The sequence below is a fragment of the Callospermophilus lateralis genome, chromosome 11 (assembly GCF_048772815.1).
Source record: "Callospermophilus lateralis isolate mCalLat2 chromosome 11, mCalLat2.hap1, whole genome shotgun sequence".
NCBI lineage: Eukaryota > Metazoa > Chordata > Mammalia > Rodentia > Sciuridae > Callospermophilus > Callospermophilus lateralis.
Window position 1 is genome coordinate 59,548,216 of NC_135315.1, and position 17,717 is coordinate 59,565,932.

Sequence of the window (17,717 nt, forward strand, 5' to 3'; positions counted from 1 at the left end):
TTCTTTTTTTTTTTTAAAGAATGATTTTTTTTTTTAATTGTCTATGGGCCTTTATTTTATTTATATGTGGTGCTGAGATTTGAACCCAGGGCCTCACACGTGCCAGGCAAGCACTCTACCACTGAGCCACAACCCCAACCCTATGTTAGGTTTTTCTAAGTAATCTACAGATGTTTTAAAAGAGGATGTACAAAGGTTATATACAAATACTACAATATTGGATATCCATGGATTTTAGTATTCTTCAAGAGATCCTGAAACCAATCCCCTGTTGATACACAGGATGACTATATAAGCCTTAAGTGAATCTATGTATAAATAAAGTTTGTTTGGTAACATTCTCACAATTGCCACCTTGGGTCTAAAATTAAGTTTGATTATTCCCCAATCAATATTATTCTGATTATCTCAGGCCAGAGTTTAAAGTATCCCTATGATGTTTCCTCCAGAAACTGCATGAATCAAAACTATCAGTAGCACCTTACTCAATTTTCTGGGCTCAGCCTGATGCCAACACTACCCCTAGGCTGACAGCAGCATCCCCCCAGGTGCTGGGGAATATAACCCTGGGCCTTGTACAGGCTCTACCACTGAGCTACACCCCAGCTCCCAGTACCCAGTTTTCAACTGCAGCTCTTCCTATGGCTGTCACCAGACTCCCATTAGTGCTCTGAACCTCACTCCTGGGGCCTCAGTGCTTGTAAAATAAAGCTGTAGGGCCCTTGGAATTTTTTTTTTTTAATTGGTTCTTTCTGTTATACATGATGGTAGAATCCATTCTGATATAATTATGCAAGCATGGAGTATCTTATTCTAATTAGAAGTCCAGTCTTGTGGATGTACATGATGGGGACTCTCGGATTTTGATCCAGTCTTGATTAAAATTAAAAGATAGAATGTGAATCACATTGATGTGATGGTGTGTGTGTGTTTTAAATATTTTTTAGCTTTAGACAGACACAATACCTTTATTTTATTTATTTTTATGTGGTGCTGGGGATTGAACCCAGTGCCTCACAGGTGCCAGGCAAGCGCTCTACCACTGAGCCACAACCCTAGCCCTGATGGTGTGCTTTTGAAAGAAAAGATCTTGTTGGTGATGAATTTTCTTATTAAATTACCTTGTTTAAATTATCTAACTAAAGATATGGAAGAGTTGATTAGAGTATATTTATATAATAGTGACTACAAAAGTATTTAAGAAAAACACAATCCAGGCATGCAAAAGGTCATTTGAGCTTAAACCTGTGGAGATTAGGTTCTTACTTACTGTGAATCAGTTTTTCTGTTCAAAATTTCCCGAGATATTTAACTATTCTCCACAATTTTTGTTTTAATCTCTCATGAATGAAGCCTTTAATGATGCAGCATACCATGGCAACAAAGCTTGTAAACAGGTTTGTTACAGGAAATAGTCTTTATTTATTAATGTACAGAATATAAGAAAATGTTCACGTAAGTGGTATATGAACTCAAGAAACTTTAGATAAGTAATACAGTCATATCTATATCTACATCTAACTATATCTGGTCTAGGTTTTTTTTTAAACATGCTGGGGATTGACCAGGGCCTTGTGCATGCAAATCAAGCACTTTACCAACTGAGCTATATCTCCAGCCCCAAGGTTTTTCTTGTTTATTAGAAAGCTCCAGAATTTTTATGTCTGGCCTCAGAGAATGCTTAAAACAAGAAGTGTCTCTAGTAAATCCAACTATGCAATCTGGTTCTTTCATGATATCTATAGGTTGACAGGAACAGGCTGGCACCAAAACAACAAAGTGCTGAGTTCTTACAACTACCCACAAAATGCCACATGGGGTGGTCTATGGTTTTGAATCAAGAACTACAGTGCTGCAGAGCCCTTGATCTCAGTGCCCTCAGACCTCACCTAGGCTGAGAATGAGTTTGCTCTGCGTTCTGCCTTCCCTTTGCCAAGGAACCCAAACCTGGAATACCCTCTGATGAACATGCAGAATTCACTTTTAAGTCTCTTCAAACTCTTCTATACCTCTCAAAAAGCATGAGGAGGCACAACCACTCCTTACCTGCATAGGTGACACACTGGCTATATCCCTAGGGCTCTGCCATGTCTTGGACTCTGTGGCTAATACTGGTCAAGATCTCAGGGAAATTTCAAAAAGGTGAAGTATGTCAACACCCTGAGTAACCTTGAAAGTGGATTCTTTTTCAGAGCCTGAAGGTGAGAGCCCAGTCTAGTTGACACCTGGACACAGAGGCAGAGAACCCTGCTGAGCTTGCAGTGGCTTTGGATCCCCACAATTGCAAACTACTAAGTGGATGTTATTTAAGCTGCTACATTTGCAGCAATTTGCAGCAATAAAAAGTAAGAGAGACCTTATTGGATCATGAGATAACATACCATTCTATAGTCCTTTGGTAGACTCAGATGTTTAGTTAGTTTAGGTGACAGACAAGTGATTTTCTCTTCTTCAGGCCATTAGTGTTTTCATTATTCATGATTGTTGTGTTTCTAATTTTTTTTAAATTTATCTTTTAGTTATAATTGGACACAATACCTTTATTTATTTCTTTTTTAATGTGGTGCTGAGGATTGCATCCAGGGCCTTGCACATGCTAGGCAAGTGCACTACTGCTGAGCCACAACCCCAGCCACTCTAATTTTTTTTTTTACAATATGAAGACTCTTACCAACTCAAGACACAGGTTAAGAATGCTCGTGGGTTGGAGTCTCCATTTGCTGCCTATTCACACTAGAATCACTAGGGTACCTATCTTAGCCCCTTGAGGCTGCTACAACAAAATATCACAGACTTCATAGCTTATAAACAATAGAAAATTGTTTTTTCTGATTCTGGAATCTGGGAAGTCCAAGATCAAGGTAGATCAGTGACTGAGTAGGGCCTATTTCCTGGTTCATAGGGGACACCTTCTGGCTGTGTTACTAGAGGATGGAAGGGGTGAGGCAGCTCTCTGGGGTCTGTTTTATAAGGGCACAGATCCCATTGGGGGCCTGATTGAGTGAGCTCATGGAACTGCAATGGAGCAATCCTGAGCTGCAGCATTGGCCTGGTACTGTGATTGGGGAGGAGGTCTCCACCCTATTCCTGTGAGTCGCCCGGAGTATCCTTGACTGTGGCTGGAGCTATCTTCCTGCCTGTGACAATTGTGATGATGACCTGTACCTGCATGAAGCAGAGCCACCCAGGGCTATGCATACCCCAGTGCCTCTCAGCCCTGAGCCTGGCCTGGCCACCCAGCCCTGTGAGTATCCCTGAAAACCTTAAGCTTGGCTGAGTGGCTGCCAATGCTACCTCACTCCCCTCCACATTGCTGCCAGGACCCGACAGGTGATGCCAAGTATTTTCCTGCATTTTCCTGGAGGGGTGGCAGTGAGCACCTCTGCCATCTCTTGACAGCTGAGTGCAGATGGACCTATCACACACCAATAGATCACTATGCTAAGTGCAAACCTCAGTGTGGGCAGCAAAGAACTGGCAAGATCTGTACAGAAATCCTGTGATTGTGCGCAACAATTGGCTGTATGCTTACCTGAACCCACCTGGGTGGCTACATAAGCTTCATTCCTCACATCCTCAGAGAGCCAGTTCAGGAACCCTGTCCCGTGCACTGTCTCCTTTGTGTTCAAGAATAAGTTCCAAAAAAAACCTCCTTTGGGTCATATAACTTTGCCTTTTCATAATTTCTATCTCAAATTAAGCAAAAGAGCCCAAAGTTGACCTAGTAATACTAATAGCTGAGAGCTGGCAACACCTCGAGAACTGTACTTGGGTTTTTCATGGTTTCTATCCCAAAAGGACCAACAGTTGCTGGTAGACTGGCAACATAACCACCTTCCAAAAGCCTATCTCCTAAAATCATCACACTGGTGATTAGGTCTCAACATATGAATTTGGTGGAGGGATGACAAAAAATACTGGGGCCTGGCTCCTCCTTATGAGACCTTGATTCTTTAGAACTACAGTTAGGCCCAGATATAGGTATTTTTTAAAAGCTCCCATTGTTCCAAAGTGTAGTCTGTATTGAGATTATGCCTCAATGGGCAGAATGCTACCACATCTTTCATAACCTCCACTCCCTGGTATTATACCATGATGATTCCACGTTAGGTCACAAAATGGATCTTATATATGTAATTAAGGTTATTAATGAACTGACTCTAAGGTAGGGAGGTGACCTGGGTGGGCCTGAGGGGTCACATGCAAGTTTTAAGAGCAGAGCATTTTCTCCAGTGGATAGCCAAAGAGAAAGAAACTGGGTGAGCATGAGGTGCTAGGTTGGAGATGGTCATGTGGGCAAGACCCAAGGGCAGCCTCAAGGAGTTAAGTGAGACTCCTGGTGGACAGCCAGGAGTAAATGGGGACCTTGATCTTATAACTTCAAGGAAATCTGTCAACAATCTCAATAAACTTGGAAGTTGCTTGGTCCTTCCCCAGAACCTCCAGGTGAGGATTCTCAGGTGACACTCTTATTTCAGCTTTGAAAGACCCTGTCTTCTTCCATTTTCTGTTGTTTTAACAAAATACTGGAATCTGGGTAATTTGTAAAAAAAAAAAAAAAAAGGAGGTCTATTTGGGTTTATGGTTATGGAGGCTGGCAAGTCCAAGATCATGGTGCTAGCAACTGATGAGGGCCTTACACTACATAATAACAACAAGCTCAGATCTCATGTTCTCTTCTTAGAAAGCCACTAATGCCATCAAAGGGACCCCACTCTCATGACCTCATTTAATCCTTCCAAAATCCACTAACATGGATTTTGAGATTAAATTCCAACAGATTTTCAAGCCAAGCACAGTCATGCATGCCTGTAATACCAGCTACTTGGAAAGCTGAGGCAGTAGAATCATAAGTTTGAGTCCAGCCTGTGCAACTTAGTGAGATCCTGTATTAAAAAAATAGAAAGGGCCAGAGATACAGTTCAGTGGTACAGCACTTGCCTAGCATGTGCAAGGCCCTGGGTTCACTCCCCAGCATTGGAGGAAAAAAATAAAAAGAGTTTCCCACACACACTTTCAAATCAGAGAAGACTTTGAAGTGCAGAACTAGCCATGCCAAGTGGGACCTCTGACCTACTGTGAGGTAATAAACAGGTGGGGTGTTAAGTTGCTAAGTCTGTGATAATTTGTACACAGCAAAAGAAAACTAATACAGGGGCTGAGGCTGTAGCTCAGTGGCACAGCACTTGCCTAGCATGTGCGAGGCACTGGGTTCGATCCTTACCACTACATACAAATAAAAATAAAGGCAGTCTGTCCAACTACAACTACAAAAAAATTCTTTAAAAAAAAAAAAAAAAACCTAATACAATGACAGAGATGAAAGCATTAAAAATTCTGGGCCATTTCTAACCAAACTCTTCAATCGCACTTCCCTTAGCATAAACTTTGGTATCACTTTGTGTCTTCTTCCTTTCTACTATAATACTGCTCTTGTGTTCTAATTTAACACAGGAAACCAGAGGTCTTTAAACCTTTTAAGCTCATCACTTTAAAAATTGCTAATAGGGTGGGGAGTGGGGGGTGCTGTACAGTGGGAGGCTGAGACAGGAGGATGAAGACTTTAATGCCTCAGCAGTCAGGGCTAGGGATGTGGCTCCCTGGTTAAGAGGCCCTGAGTGCAATCCCTGGTACCAACAAACAAACAAAAAACAAAATTGCTAAGTGATGAATCCTAGTTTCGTTTTTTTCTTCCTTTACGAGACTGAAACCTGGGGCCTTGCACATGTCAGGCAAGTTCACAACCACTGACTTGTACCCCATTCTGCATTCCAGCTTTTGATATACAGAAAAGATGGAGGGAATCCCTACCAAGGCCCTTGACTAAATCACCATATCAACCACAGAATCCAGGACATGGCAGCGTCCTAAGAATGCAGCTGTTTGTGCAGGTGTGGGGTGGTTGTACTTTGTCTTAGTTCTTGGGAGCTAACAGGACTGTGGAGAGATTTAAAATAAATCCCACATTTTCATCAGAGGAGATTCCTGGCCCAGGTTCCTTGTCAGAGGCAAGGCAGAATTATTAGTGGTTAAGTGGAAATTTCTCCATCATAATATAAAACTAGGAGCTAAAAGTAGACAAGAAAGGGAGATGCAGGAGTTCCCTGGGTCAGGTCCCCTGTTGTGGAATATAGCTAACAGGCATAAGGAACACCAAGTTCAGGGATGGAGAGTAATTTTCAGGCCTTCTGGGAATCTGATATTCCAAAATAAGACCCAAGGATGTAGAAATTCAGCAGAAATGTTTATCTTCTCCTATGAGAGGCATTTCAAGGTCAGTGAGGACCTCCCTCCACAGCCGGAGCTCCCTCTCAATCCTCAGGCCACCTTAGGTGAACCTGGGGTTTTTTCAAGAGTCCAACTTTCTAGTGCTACTAGAGTTAGAGCTGATATCTCAATATCTCGTATTATTTAAACTCCAATTGATGAAGTCACTAACTTGATGGCCTCCTGACTCTGACCCTCTATGCCTGGCACTGTTGTTTTCATATCCATGGGTTCAGTTAACCACAGTCAATTACGGTCTAAAAATATTAAGTGGAAAATTCCATGTTTTGAGTGAAAGAGATAAACCACATTTATATGACATTTATTATAATATATTGTTATAATTGTTCTGTTTTCCTATTGGTTATTATTAATTTCTCCCTGTGCCTAATTTATATATTAAACTTTATCATAAATATGTATGTATTAAAAAAGCAGTAAATATTGGGTTTGGTACTATCCAAGGTTTCAGGTGTCCACTGGGTACACTGGAATACATCCTCAGTAAATAAAACAGAACTACTATATTTGATGTGGCATAACAACCTTGATGGAAAAACCGAAGTCTTTCTGGTAAACCTTCACTCAAATGTCACCTCCTTGATCCCTGTATTACAATTATATCCATACAGCTATAATTCCCAGTCCTCCTTCCCTGTTCTACTTTTCTTCACAGCATACACCTCCTTATAATTTAGTACATATTTTGCTTTTTAAATTTTAGTTAACTGCCAGTCCCCATAAGAATATAAGTCCCCAAAAGCCTGTCTCATTCACTACTGAATCCCCAGCACCTAAAATGTTATTTGGTACTAAGGATCCCTCTACAAAAACTCATTATTAAATTAATATAGAGGTATTTAACATAACCTGTCACACTATGTTTACATGCAGTAAAAAGAAAGTTAAGTCAAAATACACTTGATGGGCTGGGGATATAGCTCAGTTGGTAGAGTGAGTGTTTACCTCCCAGGCGCAAAGCCCTGGGTTCAATCCCCAGCACCACCAAAAAAAAAAAAAAAAAAAAAAAAAAGTTACTGGTTTTCAAAAGACTATGAACCTTGTTGAAGATGATTTGTTTTGTCTAATTATGAGAGATCTCAGACAAATAGATCTAGACAAAGAATATTCTATTAAGGAGTAAAAAAGTAGACATACAGTTTATATTTCCCTCTAAATTAACAGACATTTAACAATGAGTGAAAAGTATTCTTCAGGAAAAATAAGTGGTGGGTCTCATCAAATGCAAAATGTCTTGAAAACTATTTTAAGATGTTCACAAAACAACAAAGAAGTTGTTACAGCAGGAAATATTATTTTCACAACTATGACTAGAAATATCTTACTGTCTATCTCATCCCTGCCATCTAATTATAACGATGTCACATCACAAGGGGCTAATTCCTTCTGAAAAGTCTGTCTTTTTATGTGCCTTCTGGCAGTTCCCTCAATCCATTTCTGTAGTGGGGAAATGATGGTGCCCAAAACCAGCCACATTGTGGCTGAGCCACAATTAAGGCGTCATTCCTGACTGACTACTCTTGTTAATTGTTTTTCTTCAACTTTCCATTACCATTTCTGTTTCTTTTATGAAAAAACATCCCATAATCAGCTTTCTCTCTCTAGCTTTTTTCTTTTCCATTTCCTCAGCCAGCAAGGCTGACATGCTGAGGGATACTGTTATTGAAGTGACCTCTGTTTTCAGAATGGTTCAACCCTCAGATAGGGGCTGATGCATGGTAGACAGAGTCACTGAAAGAATAAACAATGATAGCCGGGTGCCTGTAATCCCAGCAGCTCGGGAGGCTGAGACAGGAGGATTGTGAGTTCCAAGCCACCTCAGCAATGGTGAAACGCTTAGCAACTCAGTGAGGTCCTGTCTCTAAGTAAAATACAAAATAGGGCTGGGGATGTGGCTCAGTGGTTGAGAGCCCCTGAGTTCAATCCCTGGTATCAAAAAATAAAATTTAAGGAGAAAAAAAATAAAAAAAACAATGGGCCCAATTGTAGGTACTGCTCTGTTTCTCAACTATCTGGGTTGGATCTGAGCCAAGGCCCGTTTCTTGCTAGTTTTTTTCTCTGTCCCTGCTACCCACAAAATTTTGAGGTTGGGAAGGGTATGTTGTGGTGCCAAAAATCTTTAAAAGTTTTAGCAAAATGGGGGTATGAGAAGGCTAGTCTGAGTAGAAAATTAGTAACTGGCAATTTTAAATAGGTCATCTATTTAGTGTGAAAAGTACAATGATAAAGCTTCTAGAAGAAGAGAGGATAATATCTTTATAACTTAAGATAAACAACAATTTTTTTTAAAGAGAGAGAGAGAGAAAGCATTTTTTAATATTTATTTTTTAGTTTTCGGTGGACACAACATCTTTATTTTATTTTTTTTAATGTGGTGCTGAGGATCGAACCCAGCGAGCATGCTACCGCTTGAGCCACATCCCCAGCCCCAACAATTCTTGTTTTTTTTTTTTTTTTTTTTTAATTTTTTAGTTATAGCTGGGTGCAGTGGCACACGCCTGCAATCCCAGCAGCTTGGGAGGCTGAAGCAGGAAGATCACAAGTTCAAAGTCAGCCTCGACAAAAATGAAGCACTAAGCAACTCAATGAGACCCTGTCTCTAAATAAAGTACAAAATAGGGCTGAGGATGTGGCTGAGTAGTAGAGTGCCCCTGAGTTCAATCAAAAAAAAAAAAAAAAAAAAAAAAAAAAGAGTTCTGAGCAAAAAAATAAACAGTAGTGAAAGTGAGAGTAAATCTACCCCATGAAGGATGAATGGCCACATGAACCTTTGACTTCAGAGTCCACCATGGCTGGCAGATTCCATTCCTAATATTCCCAACTGCACAGGCCCTTTTGTGTCTGAGTCATTCAGCTTCTCTGCTCTGCACCTCTGGAAGCCCCCTTCTCTTGATGTCACCTGTTTTAATCCACCCTTCCTCCAATGCCTCCTCCATGCCACCTCTCTTGGGCCTTTCTTTATCTCACATACCTGTTTTCCTTTCTTCTCTGGGTTCTTTCTAGGTGGCATTTAATTAATTCTGCCATGTATTATAATCGATATGATTGTTCTCCCAAGACTGTCCTTCTGGAAGGTAAGGCTCAGATGTGATCTTGTATGTGTTATTTGTGAAGAGCCCCACCTTACTTGAGATAAATCTGCTTTGCACCCAACTCCATGTAAGGATGGCTCCAAAGCAGGCTAGACTTAAGCTTATTATGTTCAAAGGACAGATTTTTGTTGTCAAGATTACTGTGATCTCAAAATAACCAAGGGATATAATACAAAACTAAGTAAAGGTTTGGGTAAATTATGAAAGACATGTAACATTCATTAGAAGACCTTTAAAAGAAAGTAAAATTCCTCATAATCGAGTTGATAAATTTACGTGTCTTTGTGGAGGCAAAGTAGATACCAAAGTTATATTAATGTTATTATAGAAATTATGTCTCTTGGTTCAAAGCTATTGTACAAACTGAATATGTTTTTGGTCTTGTTAATTTCATTTTGTATTTTCCTTGTAGAACTTAATAGCTTTTGCCTGTTAATGTTTTGAAGAAGTATTCCTTCTTAACAGGACAACCTGAGTTAATTTTCAAATAAGCCAACACTTATAGGACAGACAAAATATTAGGCTGACTTCTAGTACTAATACTGACCTCAATTAAATGGAAGGGATAAACAAAATTAAAACCCAGTACACCCACTTTAAGATTGGCAAATTGGCTTGATGGATGTTTAAAACCAAAACCAAGTTAAGAAAATTTAAGGGCTAAGGGAAAATAGCCAATATTTGGTTCTTGCCCTCTGAGGTCAGTAAGGACCCAGGGAACTACAAGATTTCTCTAAAGGCTTTGCAACTCTGGGCCATATTACTTCCTGATCAGGAGGATCAAAGGGACCCTGGAGAAGAGGAAACCAACCAGTGCACATTCTGTAAAAAGGAAGGTCATTAGGGTGATGTCCCTGATGCTTCCAAGGGAAGCCACATGAGGTCAGCAAGACCCTGATCCATCCTAGTAGGTGGCACTAAAGAAGATAAGAGGCTTCTCACAAGTTCTCAAGTAACCCCTGAGGAATCTCAGCTGATTTTTAGTAATAGATAGAAAGAAACAAGGTCAATTTTGACCAATTTGATTTTATATACCTGCCAGGACAGTTTAACCAAAACCATAGTCGTACATGGGCATTTAAAAGAAAAGCCAATAGTTCTTTTGATGTAACCGGAGATGTATATTTATCAGTCCTCTCAAAAGAAAATAAAACTGGAAGTTATAAGGAAAGGGTTTTTGCACAGGAAAACTTGACACATAAGTTGGTTCTGAGTCAGTTCAAGACGTACAAGTCTTCCTAACCTACATAGGCAGACTTGATCTTTGTTTCTTCCTTTTATTTTTTTACTGATATGATTATTATAAACTGCCACTCAAACTCCCCTTCTAGAATTTGCCATTTATCACTTCCCTTCTGATGACTTGATTTTAATCAAGACCTGAAGAGAAGACAGTCTTCAACCAAGCTGGAAATTCCCTTACCAAGTCTCGTGATCACCAGGATGGCTATCTGAACTGCTAAAAATGGGAAGACTCAGGGTGATTTCTACCTTGAAAAGTTTATATCTTGGATAGATGAATACCAAAGAGTACAATGAAAATGAAACCAAAAGGTATAAAAAGAAAAAGAGGGGATTTGTGAGAATTAGAAAGCCTGATGGTCCATTTTCAGAATATAGTGTTTAGCTTTAATTGGATCCAACTATAGCCCTTCCCTTTTGCTCCTCATAATTCTAAAATTAGTTGATTATGAAGATTGTAACCCTGAACTCCTCTAATCAGAGTGAAGGGTGGTGCTGCATGGGGTTAGAGATATGAATCAGTGACTGCCTAGGTGTGCTTGCTAGCCAGGTTCCCATAGCATGGCCTTCTGTTAGAAGTAAGGGTTAGCCTTGCCCACCCACTTTCAAGCACATGTTTGATTTCTTGTGGCACCTCATTATTTCTAACATCACTGAAACAATGAAAATTCAAGCCACATTCAAGATGGACTTGCCAAACCACCATATGATATAAAAAAATTATATCTTGAATATATAAAGAATTCCTTAAAGCAGTAAGGAAAAGAAAGAAAATGATTTTTAAAATAGCCAAGGGCTGAGTATACAGTTCAGAAGAAGAGAGAGTTATTAGTATGCATAAGGCTCTGAGTTTAATTTCTAGCACCAAAATAATAAAAGTGGGCAAAGGACCCGAATAAGTACATCCTCAAAGAGACTATTCAAATGGTCTATCAGCACATCAGAAAATTCTCAATCCTATTAGCCCAAAGGAAAATACAAATCAAAACCACAAAAAAATACATTTACCCAAAGACCAAGAGTAAAGAGATTAAGGACAAGCCAGCATGGTGGCATACCCTTGTAATCCCAGCAGCTCAGGAGGATCACAAGTTCAAAAGCAGCCTCAGCAAAAGCAAGGTGCTAAGCAACTCAGTGAAACCCTGTCTCTAAATAAATAATATACAAAATAGGGCTGGGGATGTGGTTGCATGGTTGAGTTAAAAAAAAAAAAGACTAAAAACAATACTAAGAATTAGTGAGAATGTTGAGAAACATGTCTTTTTAAAGCTGGTTGGGTGTAAACTACTTCAGAAGTCTGCTTGGCACTATCTACTTTACTTGGATATAAGCATACTGTATGGCCCAGTAATTCCATTCCCAGGTGGGATAAGAACATACATATTCTAAGAGTTCACATACAAAAGCATACCTGTACTATTTATAATAACTAGAAATGACTTAGTTGTCTAACAACAATAGAATGAATAAATAATAATCATACCACAGGTTACTAAATGATGAAGAAAGTAAACAAATTATAGCTATTTGCAACAATATGAACAAATTGTACTAACTTAAAACTGTGTGGGGAAAAAACCCAGACATCAAATATTACAATATTTTTGTTCCATTTATATGAAAGTCAAGTGCAGGCAAATCTAACTTAGTATTTAGGATACATACGTTTATAGAAAACTATAAGCGAAATTGAGGTCCACAGGTATTTTAGGGTATTGTGAGGGATCATGGATGGAAAGTCATATGAAAGGTGGCAACTGTTGATGCTGAGTTTCTGGACAGGAACAGTGATGACATGGCTTTTGCTTCATTTGTAAACTCTATATCAACACACTTTTTTCTTTGTGTGTGATATTTCATAATTAAAAAAAAATTACATCAGGTATTATTGCCCTATATGAACTTCAGAGAAAATAAACACTGTCTTAGTAAACCAAGACTCTTACTAAAATAAATGCAAGTATTCTTAAACCACAGAAAAAAATTTTAGAAAAATTCTGGAGGACAACATCTTAGGGTCTTTGTGTGAATTAGGAGGATGCTTTACCAAAAACTGTGTCTGAGGAGAATAAGCCTGTCAGGTGTACTGGGGAGGGAAGCTTATGCCCCCTATGAGCAAAGAGAAGGGTTCCCTCCCCACAGGAAATGCAGCTCTCTGCATTCAAGAATATGGTCTGCAGGGAAGTCTGAAGATGGGCTTTTTGAGTCCCACCTGCCTCTGTTAGGCCTTTGTGCAGTGCACAAATATCATATCACTCTCCCTGGCAGCCCTGCCTGGGAAGAGAGAATGGTGACAATCATATGACAACTGGACCACTAAGCATATGCATACATGGAACATATCCTGGAACAGGACCACTACCGCCCATCTATGTTACTGTTCCTTACCGCATAGCCTTCTGTCTTCTTCTGGCACCATTTCAGTAGTGCGTTGCGCTTGGAGCCGCCATATTCACGAGCCAGGGCTGCTAGAGGGTCTCTTCTTTCCACACTTGTTAGAAAGAAGAACACATAGTAAGGAGAAGATACTGGCATTTAAAACTCTCAAATATACAAGCAACAAGTAACTAGATTAGAAAAAACAAAAGCCTAGGTTTATCCAGAGGTACTCCAAAGAGATAACTAAATTAGTCACATTTAATAATATGTCTCATTAAATAAAAGAAAACCTAAATTATGCTTCTTGACAATCCTAAGTCTGGGGAAAGTTTAATTATGTTTTAAAAATTCATCCATCTATGTATCTATAAACCTATCTACCTATTTATTGGGTACTGGGGATTCAACTCAGGGGCACTCCACCACTGAGCCACATTCCCAGCCCAATTTTATATTTTACTTAGAGACAGGGTCTCATCACTGAGTTGCTTAAGGCCTTGCTTTTGCTGAGGCTGGTTTTGAACTTGTGATCCTCCTTCCTCAGCCTTCTGAGTCACTGGGGTTACAAGTGTGCGCCACTGTGCCCAGCTTGCCCAGCTCTTCTTATTTATTTAATGAAGCACAATATAATTTGAATTAAAGACCCCTATACATAACATAAAAAACAGATCTGAAGCAATGTGTAAAAGGTAACATTAAAAAAAGAAGGGCATACTAAAAACACCAGATCTGCTGCTTATGAGAGGTAATAGGAGTAGAGAGGGAGGAGAAATAAGTAAGATAAAATGAAATGACTCCAAAACTGGGGTTTTGCACACACTGAAGTGATATTCAATTCTTAGTACCTGATGTAGCCAATATCTTTTTTTTTTTTAATTTATTTTTTAGTTTTCGGCGGACACAACATCTTTGTTTGTATGTGGTGCTGAGGATCGAACCCGGGCCACACGCATGCTAGGCGAGCGCGCTACCGCTTGAGCCACATCCCCAGCCCTGATGTAGCCAATATCAAGGTGACTTTGCTAATACCTTAGCATCCCGTGATCAAAGGTTTAGATGCCCATCCTTGATTTTCTATCAACTTGACATTAATTTTCATGCTAGCCCAAATTTCAAATATTAAAAAGGGACTTAAAACCATACATTTCCTTATGTCATAACTAAATCAAAACCTAACTATGTTTCTATAGGATTTTTGTACAGTATCCCATTTCTCTAACACCATGTGTACTCATTGTAATAGTGAAAATTTATTAAAAAAAAAAAAAAGACACATCCATAGGCAAACACAAATGAGTTGTGATCTAGTCACACAATGTTACTCTATAGCAAAACAAAAGAGTTTAGAGCCAGCCTTAGCTAAAGCGAGGCACTAAGCAACTCAGTGAGACCCTATCTCTAAATAAAATACAAAATAGGGCCAGGCTGTTGCTTAGTGGTAACTAAACTCACTTAGTAGTAACTAAAGTGAGAAACAGCATTACATTTTTAGTTAGCCTAAGACCCTCTTAGACTTGATTCTTCTCCCTGCTTAACACAGACCTCTAAATAAAATACAAAATAGGACCAGGGTGTTGCTTAGTGGCCTAGTGCCCCTGAATTCAATCCCTGGTACACCCCCTCCCCCTCAAAAAGAAGTTATTTCTCTTTCATTTAGCTGACCTTTGTTGGGGGAACTCACATTTTGTGGATGGCTCCTATGCTTCTGTACATTAAAAAATTTTGTATGTTTTTTTTTTCCTGTTAATCTATTGCCAGTTTATTTGATAGACTAAAATTATTAAACCTTCAGGGGAAGGTTGAAACTTTCCTGCAGTATCCATTCAATATTTAATAAAAATCTTTGGGCTGGAGATATGGCTCAAGTGGTAGCACGCTTGCCTGGCATGCATGCGGCCCGGGTTCAATCCTCAGCACCACATACAAACAAAGATGTTGTGTCCGCCGAAAACTAAAAAATAAATATTAAAAAAAAATTCTCTCTCTCTCTCTCTCTCTCTCAAAAAAAAAATCTTTTAAAATGATCTTTAAAAATGGAATAGGATGATCCTAGACTTTAGCAATGTGAACCAAGATAGAGATATTTTTGGAAAAACAGTTCAAATGTTAATTCAATTGTTTTTGTGTACATTTTGATGAATGCTTATCTGTACCTGATATATATGAAGTCAAGCCTGTAAGTTTCTTTGGTCAGTGGTACTGGTAACTACAAAGCTCTAGTGACCATGGCTGGCATTATGTCACCCCTCAGAACTGAGCTTCTGTGCCAGGCATGGTAGCATACACCTGTAATTCCAGCCACTCAAGAACTTCAGACAGGGGCTGAAGATACAGCTCAGTCGATAGAGTGCTTGCCTTGCATACACAAAGTCCTGAGTTCAATCCCTAACATCACATACACACACACACACAAAAATAAATAAAAAATAAACAAACAAAAGAACCTCAGACAGGAGGATTCCAAGTTCAAGGCTGGTCTTAGCAACTTAAGTGAGATCCTGTCTCAAAATAAAAAAACAGAAAGGGCTGGGCAAATAGCTCAGCAGTAGAGTGTCTCTGGATTCAATCACTACTACCATAACAAGAAAACAAAAACAAAAACTGAACTTTTGCACTTTGCACATTAGAAAGAACAGAAATGAGGGGCTGGGGTTGTGACTCAGCGGTAGAGCGCTCACCTAGCACATGCGAGACCCTGGGTTAGATCCTCAGCATCACATAAAAATAAATAAATAAAATAAAGGTATTGTGTCCAACTACAACTAAAAAAAAAGAAAAGAAAGAAAGAAAGGACAGAAATGATGAAAGCTTGTAAAAGTTTCTGTATAAATATAAGACTAAAGCATTCAACAAACATTCTTTCTTTAAAACATAAGTTAAGTAAATATGATCCCTCCTCCAAATTTAATAATTCAGGTTGAGAACTTCTAAAGTAAGTACTTGCTATTGTCACTGTCAAAGGTTAATCTCAATGACATGAACATAAAATTTAAATAGAAAATTAATTTTACTAATTTAACCTTTCATGACAAAGGTATAATGTAAACAGCATACTAATATACACATAGCATTTTGAATGCATTTAAGATACTAGTTTGAGAAGTGCACTAATTCTGGTCCTTAAAACCTATCTTGATTTTCTTAAATCTCTGCAAATAAACAGGACAATATATAATATTTAGGGATTGAAATTAAACCCTTAAAACAAATGATTTCATCTACTTGGGTCCAAATATAGTCTATTCCCAAAGATTCAGAATTGGCACTTATTCGGACTTTCATAAATCCTTTTCCATATTGATGATTATAATATTTATTATAAGTTGCTACACTAGACAGTTTTATATATTCATCTATCTACCAATTCATAAGTATATACTGAGTGAAATGCTGTGTATATTGCAGAATGCAAGGGCCTGGGAAAGATACCAAAGACAAAATATCTACTATTCCTAAATTACAGCCATCCTGTGGACAAGGGCAAAGACTATGCAAGTTATTCACACTACAAAGCAGTGTACTCAAATGAATGAAAGACACCAAAGTTAGAGAAGGGGGAACGTCAATGCTACCAAGGTGGTTAGTACCACTTCATGGTAAGTTTGAATTTGAAGAAGCAGCAGTATTTAGGAGTATAAAAGGACAAAAGGAAAGCATTTCAATCCAGCAAATAAAGATCTAGAATCAAAAATGTTCACATTATATTGCAAAGGCAGGGAGTTAGGTAGGCTTGGAAGGAGGGAAAAACTGGGCCATTCTAGCTGGTGAGTGGGGGTGGCACTAACTTGTGGCTTAGCTAAAAAACAAGGAATGTGGATGACAAAGTAATGGGAGTTTCTAAGAGGTCTGCAGCGGGATGCACCCGGTGCTTCAGAAAAATAGCATGGAGAAGCAGGGAAGTCATAAGGGATACAGGAAGCAGCTGAAGGAGGTTTACTGGAGTCTAGGTGATCAGAACCACCAAAGAGGAGGAGGTGGCAGAGGTGTGAGAGAGAGAGAACAGACTACTGATAACCATCTTGCCAGGCTCAACATTCTCTCCCTCTCTCACTAGATCTTTAACATTCTTGCTAATGTTCCTTTAAACACTGATCTCAAAAATGCCTTTCTAATGCTTATTATATGCCACTGTGTTCTGATTAATCTGCCTTAAAGAGCAGGTCTGATCTTAACCACTATTCAAAAACAAAAACAAAATCCCACAGACTTAGTGGTTCCCCACGGCTGTACCAAAATATGTAGGAACCTTTTCCTTGCCAATGAGGACTGTTTGCAACAGGCCTACGACTTGCCTTTTCAGAGGTTAACATCCTAGTCATCCATCTACCACTGAACCCTTGACAGAAAGCTGCTGTATACATGTCAGGGTCCCTGCTCTGAGAAGCCCAGGTTCTAGTTCCACATCTTGCTCATGATAGCACACTGCACATCCTGGTGGAATTTTCACATCTCTCTAGACTTCCTGATCCAATTAACAACCCCCACCCTCAGCACTGTGCTTATCTTTTTTTTTTTGGCAGCCCTTCATTTCACATAGTACAATATACTATCTACTGTCCCTCTGTTAGACTCATTGAAGGCAGGTACTGTCTTTTTTTGTTGTTTGTGTGTGGTATTGAGGATTGAAGCCAGGGCAGGGGCTCTATCACCACCAAGCTCCAATTCCAGCCCTTTTTAAGAAATTTTTTGAGAAAGGGTCTCTCCAAGTGGCCAAGA

General features: G+C 39.2%; 1 protein-coding gene across 4 annotated transcripts in view; it reads right to left on the reverse strand.

Annotated features, from left to right (window-relative positions):
* Specc1 (sperm antigen with calponin homology and coiled-coil domains 1) overlaps window positions 1–17,717 on the reverse strand; it is a 230,697-nt gene that overhangs the window by 49,694 nt on the left and 163,286 nt on the right. For all 4 annotated transcript variants that reach the window (XM_076870325.1, XM_076870324.1, XM_076870326.1 and 1 more), the window contains one exon: window positions 13,011–13,113. In XM_076870325.1, the coding sequence (XP_076726440.1) occupies window positions 13,011–13,113 (103 nt within the window). The remainder of the gene's footprint in view (window positions 1–13,010; window positions 13,114–17,717) is intronic.